Genomic DNA, 13,314 nt, shown 5'->3' with positions numbered 1-13,314 from the left:
CAGAATAAGGACGTCGTTCACGTATAAGTTGACTAGTGTAAGCCCGAGTAAAGAGCACAAGTTAAAAGAGCATAGCGGCAGGAGAATATGTTTGAAATCCGAAAAAGGAAAAATTTTACCTGTTAAGTAGGAATTAATAATATTTCTGATCTCGTCTGGAAATCCTAAGCTAAGTAATTTGTGAATGAGGCCCTCCAGCCAGACTTTATCAAAAGCTTTGACTATATCAAGGAAAAGTCCAACAGTATACTCCTTTTTCTGTAGCCCCTCAGAAATTAGTTCAACCATTCAATTCAACATTATTATTATTATTACTATTATACGCCAGAGAACAGGGGCCCCGTTGCCTCAGTTCAACATTTGATAAGTTTCTACCAAAACCAAATTGTTGTGGAATCATAATTCTATTGACATCAATGAGGGCATTGAGTCTTGCTATTATTATCGCTTAGGCGATCTTACTTATAAAATATAGCATATTGTTTGGACGGTAGCTTGCTGGCGAAGCAGAAGGCTTATTTGGTTTAATTATGGATGAAATGACCGCTGTTTTCCAGTGTGGGATGGGAAGTACTCATGTTTCAGAATGGTTTATTTTCATCAGCAGAAAGACCGTTTTCAGTGGTGGAAAATGGGAAATTCTTTTCCGTTTTACTGGTGATTTTGCCAAAACCAGGACTCTTCTTGTTATTTATTTTTATGATATAGCCGTGGACTTTAGAAGGGAATATTGGACTGATGTTGTTGGCATGTAGATTTATTGTGAATGGATGCAGATTATCTGAAGCATCAAGTTATGTTTGGTTATAGTGAATACTGTTTGTGCAAAACTCAGATTCTAGATTGGTAGCTAAAAGCTCTGCTTTCTCAATTTTAGTACAATGGATCCTAGTAAGATCGTTTAAGAATGGAAAGGTTCTGTGATTTTTAGTGAGGTGTGCGGCAGCTCGTCAGAGAGAACTTTTATCCTCAGTAAGGTAATTAATGGTTGGATCCTAGCAGAGCCCAAACCCTTGGAGCACTCACTTATATGGCAAGTATCGATACGTACATGGACAAAGTCAAGGAAGTGTGCAATGCCACGTTTGGGCAATTCTCTCATGTTCTTTAAGTGAAAATAGGTAGATATGTACACGGATACCGAGCTTGTGTTATTCTTTGACTTGCTATTTTAAGTTCGCGATTTTGAGAAACGCGTGAAGCAGTGTGTGATTCTGCACTTTCCCAGTTTGTCGCCAAGGGTGTGGGCTCTCCTAGGATTATACCTAATTAATATAATTCGTCCAACTGAGCAGTGCTTGGTTATTGGTTAGAGACCTGACAGCATCATGCAGTCTGTTGACAATCTCTGCGAACAGCGTTCCTCGTTCTAACAAGATTTTTCAAGGCAGGTGCCCCGCTATCTTGACCAAGCTGTCAGTGTCATCCTCCGACTGTATTGTTCGAAGCATCTGCTGGGTGTTATTCAGATCTTTGCCAAATTTTTGCCAATTTGTAACAACGGTTACATTGTCTAGTGGAATGTAACAAGGGAGAGATGTGAACCTGATTATATTCTGATGCTAATTCATCCAGCATAGAAATATCCAGCGGACAACTACTATTTCTGAGTAAGAAGACGTCTATGAACGTCTGTTCCACTGGAAACAGTATTATACCATGTTGGGTTGGATGGAGCTGCTATTCGTATTCTGGCAGACTGGGCCATATTGAATACGATGTGTCCTAAGGCATGTGAATTGTAGCTATGCACAGTGTCTGCATTTTGGTCATTTAGGTTCTATGCGTGGTTGATGAACTATGATGATTTATTGTCATAGAAACATGTTGTTGCCTACGAGTAAGAGATACAAAGGTAGAGACAAAGTGCATGCAAGTGACATGAATAGCTGGGTCCTGTATGGTTGAAATTTGTATTGTTGTTGGATAGTGAGGGATAGAGCTCTTGACAAGAAAAACAGTACCTCCACCTCTTGAATGACTGTTAGTGGGTCTGTCAGAATGACAGGTGTGTTAGTTACAATTTTTTTATACCTGGGCTAAGTCGTATCAGTTGGGCATGTTTTTACAGAGCCAGCAAAAAGCGAAAAAGTTGGTTTTTCAAACGTTTCAATTCTTCAAAAGAGAGTTATTAGTATAGAGCATTAATATTTGATAAAAAGTTTTGTAAGCATTTTGTAAACTGTAAGTAAGGTTAAAGTTACACATACTCAATGAACCCCCTGCTAACTGTTTAATTACGTTCAGATTATCATTTATCCTTAATTTCCGTCCTACCACTTGCGAATTTCATTTTCTTATGAACTCTCAATATTTAAAAATTTGACACTGAACCACAGGGTTATTTATTATATAAAATCTCAAGATCAAGAGGCTATTTACTTTTGCTCAGATACGTATGATTTTACGTTTAAGTAAAAGTATACATGGACGTAAGAGTACGTACTTTTGCTTATACACGCATTTATATTATATTCACACACGCATTCATAACAATCTTCCAATTTTTCATATCCATAATCTGTGGTTCTTAGAGACATTAAAGGCAATGAAACACTACCTATAGTTTTGAAAATGGCAACTTGATTTTCTAAAAGGGGTGTTATACGTAGATCCACGGTTTCTGCGGCGTGTTTTTAGCGGGCTTTGTATAAATACAAGTTGTGAGGCCATTATTGCTGTTGGTAAAGAAAAGTATAAGGTAAAATATTTGAATGTGGATATAAATAATTTTTCAATCATAATTAAAGTCTGAAGTGAGGCTGTATCAGTTTACCAGTGACGAATGTAGAGGGCGTTAAGTCTGATTTAGATATCAACCAAAACCGAATGCCGTATGTTCTGTGCAGTGTCTCATAGGTTGAAGTAAATTGTGTTAAAGTGTTTAATATCAGGAATTTTTTTAACAAATTATTTAAATTTTATTATAAGCAATAATATTTTGGTATCAGCTTTACTGATAAAAGTATAAAATCTTCTTAATAATTACACCGTATAGCTTTTCGAGAGCAAAGTCTGTTAGGCCTAATAGTGCTGGAAAGGTACTGTTCTCTATTGTTCATTTTAATGTAGCTGTTTTAGATGTTTAATTGCTTTTTAAAAATCTAATTTTTGTAGTTATGAGTATATAACATTCGATAGATTTATTTGCATTAAACTCTACGTTTCTGGTAATATTCAGCGATGTTAATTGTTCTTAGGAATTTTACCATGTGCATCCTACTTCGAAGCTGTTACATGCTATACCGTGTGTATATTAGTAATTTACTGCTGGAACATTTTGATGCAAGTATAACGAGGGTAAAATAATCGAAACTTTTGTATTTATTATTGTTTTATAGAGCCCAAGCAAAAGATAGAAATTATTTCTAAAGCATGCTTTAGATTTTAAATGCAATTGGAGACTTTCCTTTTTATGCATTTCAGTATTATCGCTATGTAAAGATCGAAGATTTAGAGATAGGGAATGGTTTGAATTTTTCATTCAACTAAGATCATGTAGCGTAACATTTATTAGTAATATATGAAATAATGTTGACCGTATAGTTACGTTTTTGTAGCTGTGACTAAACATTTATATAAAACGCAGTATGTATTGCAGCTGTTAGAGATATTTTAAATCGAATTCATGAATTATAGTCTACTGTTTACGATTATCACACTAATTTAAAGTATTACTGGAACTTTTAAAAAATTATCTGTGTGATGCAATTCAACAGAATAATGTAGCCGATTGTGTATTTTGAAATAAAATGTTTAAAGGAAGTAGAAAATAATGTTTCCATTAATTTTTAAATGCGGGAAATATTTATTTAAACTTTTAATTCGATAATTTATAATTTTCAGTAGTATGAATGGCTTTATTGTATGAATGGTTTATTTCGGCCTTCATCAGCCATTTGTTGTTGACTAGTAATCTTTATCTTTTACTGAATGAGTTATAACAATGTCTTTCTTTCCCTCTCATTTTGTTTTGTATTAGGGATTTTTCATCTATTAGATTAGGTTTCATTCATCTATATGATTGTATAATTATTTTAAGTTTAAAGATAATTTTAAGAAGTTGTGAAATTCATGTTAATGATCATAATTTCCCCATCTAAATGGAAGCATTCTTAGGAAGATTATAACTTTTCATTCATTATGTATTTCATTTAAAATATTGTTGAGTTACCTCAATAGTTGTTTATCTTTGCTTATTAAAATGTCAAAAATGTAGACACTATGATGAAAAAAACTAGTCAGTGGTCAGATATTCCATTAGCTTTTCTTCTGTGGTACATTATGGGGTTTAATCATAGTATCCGGTGCACACGGGATTTGGTGACTTTATGATGAGTAGGAAACTGGTTATTCAAAGAATATATATAGTTATACATAGTATATACATAGACATTCTTTGGGTCATTTTTGGTGTTGGCGATAAGTTTCAAAATCGCGCCAAGGCTGCACCGTTACTAGAATTTTACCCATTATGGGCTAGACTTGAGATTATAGTCCAGTCGCCAAGTGAAGCAAAATTGCGCCAAATCTGGTAAACTTTTGGCTTAAATACGAATCGATGCTTTCCGATCATTTATTGCTTATTTACTGCTTATTACAGTGGGGAAAGTGCAGAATCGCCCACTGCTTGGTGCATTTTTTTCGGTATCCATGGGTACGTCGACCTATTTTCACTTTAAAAAAATATCCTAGAATTGCACAAAAATGCCATTATGTGCTTCAGATTTAAATTGATGATCTATAATCTGGAATCAACGAGTCTGTATTAAAGACTTTGTACTGTATATGGACACAAAGTTTGTGCAATTCTTTGACTTCTTATTTTGGTATTGTGTAGAGACCATCTTGAAATTGTGCCTTCCTGGCACCGATCTTGGCAAGCGCCAAAAAACAAGGGACACGCAATTGTAAACTTCTACCAAAGTGACTAATAATGCTATTAATCTCTCTTTTGTAAATGGAAAATGTAACCATAAACCCTAACAATTTTAATGATGCCAAGAGGTTACTAGATTTAGTGCGATTTCGCTTCATTTGGCGACAGGACCGTAATCTCCAGTTTAGCCGAAAATTGGTAATTTTCTTCACCCTCCTTTTTAGTTGTAGTATTGTAAATCTTCAGCAGTAGAAAATACTCAAGATGTCATTATAACCAGATATCAGATAGTACCTTGGCCATTCGATTTGATGCTTTCTCCTATCTCCATAATGCACTATTCTTTGATTTCTAGACTCGTTGAATGAGTTTTCAATCATTCTTTTGAAGTTTCCTGAGAGGACTGTGTTTAATTTAGTTTCTAAGCTTCTCTTGTTATCATTCTGCATTCTGACCATACGATTTACTCGAGATCTGCCTTTGCAGTCCAGGCAAATAAATCTGTATAGTTAGAATTCATAACTGAGGACCTAATAGTAATTATTTAAGTGGAGAATTGTTGATTTCTGGTATGTACATCTTGGAAAGGGGGCAGTAAATTTTTCCAATTAGAAATTTGGGTTTAATCCAAGTCTACGGTGCACACAGGATTTTGGGTACTTCTGGTGACTTTTTGGTGTAAGCAATAATTTTCAAAATCAATCCAAGGCTGCAACATATACTAGGATTTTACTTAAATTTGTAAAAATATAATTTTTAAACAGTTGAAATTAGTTTTGAAGTTGACTGATGTGATAGTTAAACTTAATTCTTCTGCACTACCTAATTAGAATAACATCATAAGACATAAAAATCTAAATCTTCTATTGTGCATATACTCCATTGAAATAAGCTATAGGTAAAGATTTTAATAATATATCAAGACAAAGAATAGCACAAACTTGGTATCCATGTACACATCAACCTATTTTCACTTTCTAAAAAAAAAAAAAAAAATCCCAGAATTGCACAAACTAAGCTTTGTGCACTGCCTTGAGTTTGCCCATGTACACCAATATATTTTCACTTAAAAAGTCAAAGGAGCACCCAATTCTACAGTAGAGGCAAACAAAAAATACATAATCTCAATAAACTACATTTTAAACCAAACGATAAAATAACATAAAAAAGGATTATTTATTTAAGCATTACACTAAGCAAATATCCACTTACCTCTGTGGTATACAAAATTCCTTAACAGCATCCAAAAACTTCCTAAAATTATCTGAACTAGAATTCATATATTGGCGTCGCCACATAAATTCACAAAAATAAGGGTCTAAATCATCCTACGTATTCCGGACTGTCACAAAAATGGCTACTAAGTAAACCTTCATTTACGCACTAGTAAGTTAATGCACTTTTCCACTTTCGTTCTAAACCGTACAGAAACTTCAAATTAATCTTATTACACACAGTCATTCTACCGTCTAAACAATGAAACAAGCAATGTATTTCCTAAACACACACCACAAAAGACCTTGCGAAGCATCCCATGATTCAAAATTTCTTGGAATGATGCAAACGATTATGTCATAATGGGGTTTTCATAACATTCAACTACTCAGGTTACCATAAATGAAACAACTTTGCTATAATACAAGGTCAACTCTAACCCAATTATCTTGCTTGTTATCTTGATTAGAAAGCCTACATTTAAAATTATGTAAGGATATTGAGCATAAAGCAGATATATTTGGTACATATGAAAGGTATATTATGAAATTCCTAAGCCTAAAACATACGACTAGTTATCCAGTTAATGAAGTCTTGTTGACCATAAATGTTGGCAAAGACGGGACTGTGCCAGTCTCTGGCCGTATCAATAGATCATTCTTTAGTTTGCAAAATTTTGGATATAAATGGCTAATCTATTAAAAACTTAATTTTTCATGATTTATTACTATTGTTTTCTAATCTCATATGCTCATTAACACCCACTATTTTGGTACTTATCTGTTACCAGGATCAAATTCTTCGGTAAACTATAAGTGCAGTTTTCTTGGATGCTTGGGTGAGGCCCTATCTCAAAGTAATGAATGAATCTGTATTCGAAAAACTGCATTCAATAAGGTGTGGAAGTTGAAATGATATAGCAATACAGGCATTTTGTAGTAATAAAGCAATTCAGAAATTGGCAAAATCTTGATGATGATAATATGACAGTCAGAAATTTCTCAGTATGAAAAAGTCTTAAAATTGAGTGAGAATATTCAGAAATGTAATGTGCATACAAATGTTTCTGAATCTGATCTCAATAACAGAAAAGTGTCCTTTTTTTAATGTCATGATCTTGTAACTCAATAACCAAAGCAAAGCTGTTAACAATAGTGTTGTGCTATCATGCTTATCTGTTACTGAGACAGCAACAGTATCCTGCATGTGCCTTCTAGTGGCTTTAGAAGTCTGTCATTTGCTTAATTTCTTGGAAGGGAAAGTTTTTTTTAAGTTCTAATATATTCTTGTTAGTCGAATGTTGGATAGTTAGGCTTTTACTAAATATGCAGTTAGTAGTTTTTAAAAATTATGCATCTTAACATGACCAGAAAAGCTTTTCATGTTTCAGTGTGGTGACACAATCAGGTGTCCTTTCATAAATAAAATAAAAAATTTCTTAATACTCTCATAATAACATGCTATTATGAGAACATTAAGTATTTCTAAAAATGTGTACATTGTTCAGAAACTTGCTTTGTGTAAGGTTTGGTTGCTAATGGTAGCTTTGTTTCTTTCTTTTATTGCTATGTGAAGGCATATGAGGGAAATGTAACTGATACCATATTAACAAATAATGAGAATTGACTTGTAATGGGTTAACTTTGCAAAAAATATGGGTACTATTCTGTTTTGAGGGCCATAAAAAAATTGCAGCGAATATGTATGCGCAAAAGCGCCAAATCTAGCACACGCGCCCATTTAAAACAGCACGCCAAATCTATCGAACGTACTGATTTCAGATTGCGTAAATTTATATAGTTCTATATTTCTTAAGACGCCATTGAAATACTACTTTATTTATTTATTTATTTATTTTTTAATATATCCATTGGATTTAACAATTTGGGAATTGCCCATGAGGAAAAGTCGGCAATAAAATTTTGGGTAAAGTGCAGAATCATCCACTGCTTGACGCGTTTCTAAGAACTGCACATGCTCGGTATTCATGTGCACATCGACCTATTTTCACTTTAAAAAAAATCCTAGAATTGCACAAAAATGGCACTGCACACACTATTTATGTACACATCGAGCTATTTTCACTTAAAAGGTAAAAGAAAATTGACAAAAATCTAATTGTTTTTACCCTTGTAAAAAGCGGCGAACAAATAAGTGGGTGATTCTGCACTTTACCGAGAATATTTTCAAAGAAAAGGCATCATTCATTATAGAAAATTATGTTTGAACAACCAGCGAGATGACATTATTATTTAAGTTATCATTTAGTTTGTTAATCTGTCGCAAACTGTTAAAATTTTAAGGTAAATTAAAGATTTTATGATTTTATTGGATGTAGCTAGCCCATTCATTGAAATTTATTTGAACTGTGAGTGTTCGTTCAATGGTCATAATCTGTTTACCTGCAGGTGGGCAGCTATGAAAGCTGTGTTAATTATCTAGTGATCTGAAGTTTTTTGTAAATAATTCAGTTACACTGAACTCATTGTGGATATTCTTAGACATTAACCACACTTGGTGATGATAACCATGAATGTACTGTATCATTTAAAGTTATTAATTTATATATTTAAAAAATTCTGCATTTCGAATAATTGAGAATGAGGATTACTTTATACCCTCATTCGGTACATTTTTATTTTGTGCGAAAATTCTAAAATAAAAGATGTATGTAAAATGACAAATTATTCTAATGATGCAGTATTAGATTTTGCTCTTAATCTTTTAATGGTGGGAACCTCACTAAAGTGCTCTCTTAAGGCACGCTAACAGCATGCAGTGTCTTGTGACAGGCAATTTGTGCTGTTAAGCCTAACTCAGGAAAAATTTGGCGTCCATTTATTCCAGCTTTACTACTTTATGAGAGGAACACTTATGTAGCTGTCAGAATAAATTTTAAAGCTTTTTCCTTATTTTTTCCATATGTTTAATATTATATATTCGTATTGTACAAGATTTAGGGAAAAAATATGCTTTTTCTACAACTGAATTTTCTTCTTATATCTATTAACCCTCTGTCCAACCAGGGTTTTCACTAAGAAATTTCCCAAAACTACTATGAGAAAATTATTTTCTTGATTTTTAATGCCAAAATTCTCTTGATATTTTATACCTGGATTAGTTACTTTTATTGCCTTAATTTCTTTGATATATTTTGTATACCTTGCCGGTTAGAAGGTTAAAATTTAGTAAGAAATTTTTCTTTAAATTTCATCGATATTTTGAATTAGGATATTGCTTGTTTGAAGAGTTTTGGTTTTAACATTTTTTAAATTCTTTATTGCATTTATAGGATTATTTGAAATTTATTACTTATAAATTTAAATTTTTGGCCTATATGAAAAATTCTAAATTTCTGTCTTTACTAATAATTCCTCAGCAGCTTAATGCGCAAAAATACTAGGTAAGATTATGCTTTGCTTTTTAAAAATATTTTTCTAGTTATTAAAATTCAATGATGTACTACAATACAAAATTAGAAATCTGGAATTCAGCAGTTCTAGGTTTAATGTCATTAATTTAAATTTAGTAAGATAACATATAGGAATTAAATTAATAAAAATATTTTTATTAATATTTACTTAAGAAATAAGTATTTTGCATAAAAAGATTTTTTTTCCAGTCGGAGAAGTCGCATTTTAATTTTAGTGAAATTAAAATCCAAGCTCAAAGTGGCTCTGATCCACCCTCATTTAATCTTATCATTGGGTCTTAAAATGTATATGAAATTTAGAGTTTGATTAATTCTCCTTTTCTCGGTCCAGTGCAGTTCACGCCATTGCAGGTTCATTTTTTGGTACTACGGTTTCGAAGGCAAGAAAGGAAGTATAAATAGTAAATAACTATCTAAGATTGATGTTTTAATTTAGATGAAAGGTTAATTTCGTATAATACTTTTTTATTATTATAATTTATATGAAAAAGGCTGAACATGATTAAATGGAAGCATAAGAGTAAATGACTATTTCAGGTCATTATTATAATTTATATAAAAATTGCTAAACATAACTGAATAGATGCCTGCATTGCTATTTCGCTACCGACTTATCGCTAAAGCATAATTTCATCTCGTTCATTGTTAAAACGTAATTTTCTATAATGAATGATGCCTTTTCTTTGAAAATATTCAGAATTGGAATTCAGAAGTGCAGAATCGCTCACTTATTTGTTTACTGCTTTTTACAATGGTAAAAACAATTGGATTTTTGTCAATTTTATTTTATTTTTTAAATGAAAATAGGTCGATGTGCACATGGATACTGAGTATGTGCAATTCTTAAAAACGCGTCAAGCAGTGAGTGATTCTGCACTTTACCCAAAATTCTATTGCCGACTTTTCATCATGGGCAATTCCCAAATTGTTAAATCCATAGGATATCAAAAAAGGATTTAAAAATTAGACTAGTATTTCAATGGCGTCTTAAGAAATATAGAACTATATAAACTTATGCAATCTGAAACCAGCGGGGTACGCAAGATTTGGCGCGCTGTTAAATGGGCGCGTTTGCGAGATTTGGTGCTTTTGCGCATACATTTTCGCTGCAATTTTTTTACAGCCCTCAGAACAGAAGAGTACCCATTTTTCTAATTTTTTTGTTTATACTTGTTTTCATTTTCTTACACAAAAGTTTATAAAATGAGTTGTCTTTTGAGATCAGGATGAAAGTACATTTATATGTATTTGCGTTTGTATAGTCTGAACAAATCTTAAGTATTTATGAAGATGTTGGCCTCCTTTTAAACATGTGTTGCTCATTTTTTCAAGCAGTTTCTTTCTTGTATATACATTCCTTAAAGTATATTTTAAAATATATAAAATTAAATAAAATATTTAAAAAATATTTTATTTTTAGTCCTCATTATAGTTTTTAAAGTATATTTTATTGCTCAAACTTTAAATTATTTCTCATTTTAGTTTTATTACTAAATGGACTATGTGGTCTAATAAATTAAGTGGATTTGTGATATGTGTAATAAAAGTATGTTTTACATTTCAAAACCAATTGCAACAATGGTTCTCAATCACTTTAAGAATGAATTTTTATGATATTTCGTTATCAGAGCGGCCATTGTTTATAGGCCTGTGGCAGTTTTTAATACTAGCCTGGTGAAAAGTAGAAAACATTGTAGGAACCTTGAAAATAAAGGGAAGAAATAACATTTATTTGTAGTGATGTTAATTTGATAGATGTCCTAATGTTAACTCTAGTTTGCGCTGCCCTTTGTCTTTTATTTTGCCATTTCATGGTTATTTTAAGTCTGTCAGTTTTCAACTAATGTTTACAAGACTTTGGAATTGTGAAAATAATAAATTTGCCAACAATCTGAATAAATTATGTTTCTTTCATGCATGTGTTCTTTAAACGTCCTCATTATAGTTTTAACATCTTTATTGAGTATTTGCATAAAAAAAAATTGGTTCATTCTGCAAGTTCCTCTTAAAACATGTTTCAATAAAGTGCTGCCGCTTTTGTCTTTTCTGTTGATGAATAGGCTTTCATCATTCTTAATTTTTTCAGATTTACCAATTTTAAATGTTTATATAATAATAAAAACTTCCTTTGTATAATTGTTACACTGAATCATTTTGTATTTAGTTAGGTTTCACTGTGTATCATATAACCGTCTAATAGAAATAAGCTCCTGCATGATAACTCCAGAAGCATAGTGCCACAAGGGGGGGGAATCAAGAACCATAACACCAGTTATCATCAAGATGGCACTACCCACACATTTCATCTCCAGAGGCTTTCTTTTTTGTTTACATTTTGGTAACTTAAATAAAAAAGAAACATCTTTATTGAGTATTTTATTTTGGATTTGGTAACTATTTTGGCTATTTTGGAGTGCCATTCCTTAGTATGCAAAATTTCATGCTCATGAGGAAATAACTTTTTTTTTTTGTCTACATATAATGAGTAATTTTTTAAAAAACTTGTTTTTAGTAGCATTTTAAAAGGTTGAAAACTGCATAGTACTTGCATGTTAACGTGCAGTGCAATTTGGCAATGTTTTGCTGATGAAAAGGTAATCTGGTACAAGTTGATTTTTTGCCCCCTAAGAATTCCTAAACTGTTGATATTTATATCATTCAGTAAACATTATTAACATATGAAGAAAACATACTTTAGCAATTTAAGATAGAAATTTGAATTATTAAATAAGGATTATGTGATTCATTAATTCTTAGAAATTTGAATTATTAAATAAGGATTATTTGATTCATTAATTCTTAACTTTTCTGTAATTTTTTTCCCACTGTTCTTCTCCCTAAGTATACAGGGATCTGTTTTCACTTTAAAAAAAGACTTTGTTTTGTGCACTTTTCTGCAATAGTGGCTATTGAGAAAACTCATTTCCCTGTTGTTCCCTTTAGAAAATTCTGCATTCTTAACAGAAATTTTACTACTCTTCCATATTTTAAAACTAAGGCACTATTTACATATCACTATCATTTGTAAAAACTATTGGAACTTGGAATAAAAAAAAATGAAAATGGCAGCATTGATTAGCAGAAGTGTTATAAGCATGTTGCCAGAAGAATAGCTAAGGGCATAGTTGCTAGAGTTAGGCACATTTTGAAAATTTGGCAACAACTTCTAAGGCAGTTGTAGTCTTGACTGAACCTCAGAACGTTACCTATTACGGATATGGTAACTAAGAGTGGTGTCCTTTTTACTAATAAAGCACCATTTTTATTTACTACCTCATGTTCAGAAAGGTAATAAGTTCCCTTCCCCTTATTTTTTTCATTGTGTTTGTTTACAGCTTGTTATAAATAAAATGTTAATTTTTTTAGATACAAGACATGGTCATGGACATACCTACTCCCCAGTGTGTGGGCCGAGAATTTGTTCGGCAGTATTATACTTTATTAAACAAGGCTCCTCTACATTTGCACAGGTAATGTTAAGAATTTTATTTTATGTTTTGATAAAATACTGGGTGCTCTTTTGTTATTGGGACGGATTCAGGAATGTATGTGCGAATATGTCTGTGTAAATAGACAGATATATGTATGTATATATGCATGTGCAATATATGAACATGTACATCCATACATACATGCATATATATTCATGCATTTCTGAATTCAGCCCTAGTAAGAGAATAGTACCAAATATTGTTTATAACTTCAGGTTTTAAAACTGAATTGTAATTATGTATACAGTTTTTATATAAAGGAGTGCCATTTCCATTGATTTGCTTAAGTTGTTCAG

General features: G+C 32.0%; 1 protein-coding gene across 3 annotated transcripts in view; it reads left to right on the top strand.

Moving 5' to 3' along the window:
• The first annotated feature begins 2,576 nt into the window (after nt 1–2,576).
• The window catches only part of rin (ras GTPase-activating protein-binding protein 2), a 52,501-nt gene continuing 41,763 nt past the window's right edge, over nt 2,577–13,314 (top strand). Inside the window, exons 1-2 of one of the 3 annotated variants that reach the window (XM_035354315.2) lie at nt 2,577–2,701; nt 12,894–12,997. In XM_035354315.2, coding sequence (XP_035210206.2) covers nt 12,903–12,997 — 95 coding nt within the window. In that variant the 5' untranslated portion in view covers nt 2,577–2,701; nt 12,894–12,902. Of the gene's footprint in view, nt 2,702–2,811; nt 3,042–12,893; nt 12,998–13,314 lie in introns of those variants that run through there. The other 2 variants (XM_085808458.1, XM_035354313.2) reach the window with 2 other exon arrangements.

This window comes from Stegodyphus dumicola, chromosome 1 (assembly GCF_044657685.1).
Source record: "Stegodyphus dumicola isolate Sdum_Otavi_A_Nest chromosome 1, ASM4465768v1".
Classification (NCBI taxonomy): Eukaryota; Metazoa; Arthropoda; class Arachnida; order Araneae; family Eresidae; genus Stegodyphus; species Stegodyphus dumicola.
The sequence above is the reverse complement of the archived record's forward strand: the minus strand, read 5'-3'. Positions and strand labels throughout refer to the sequence as shown.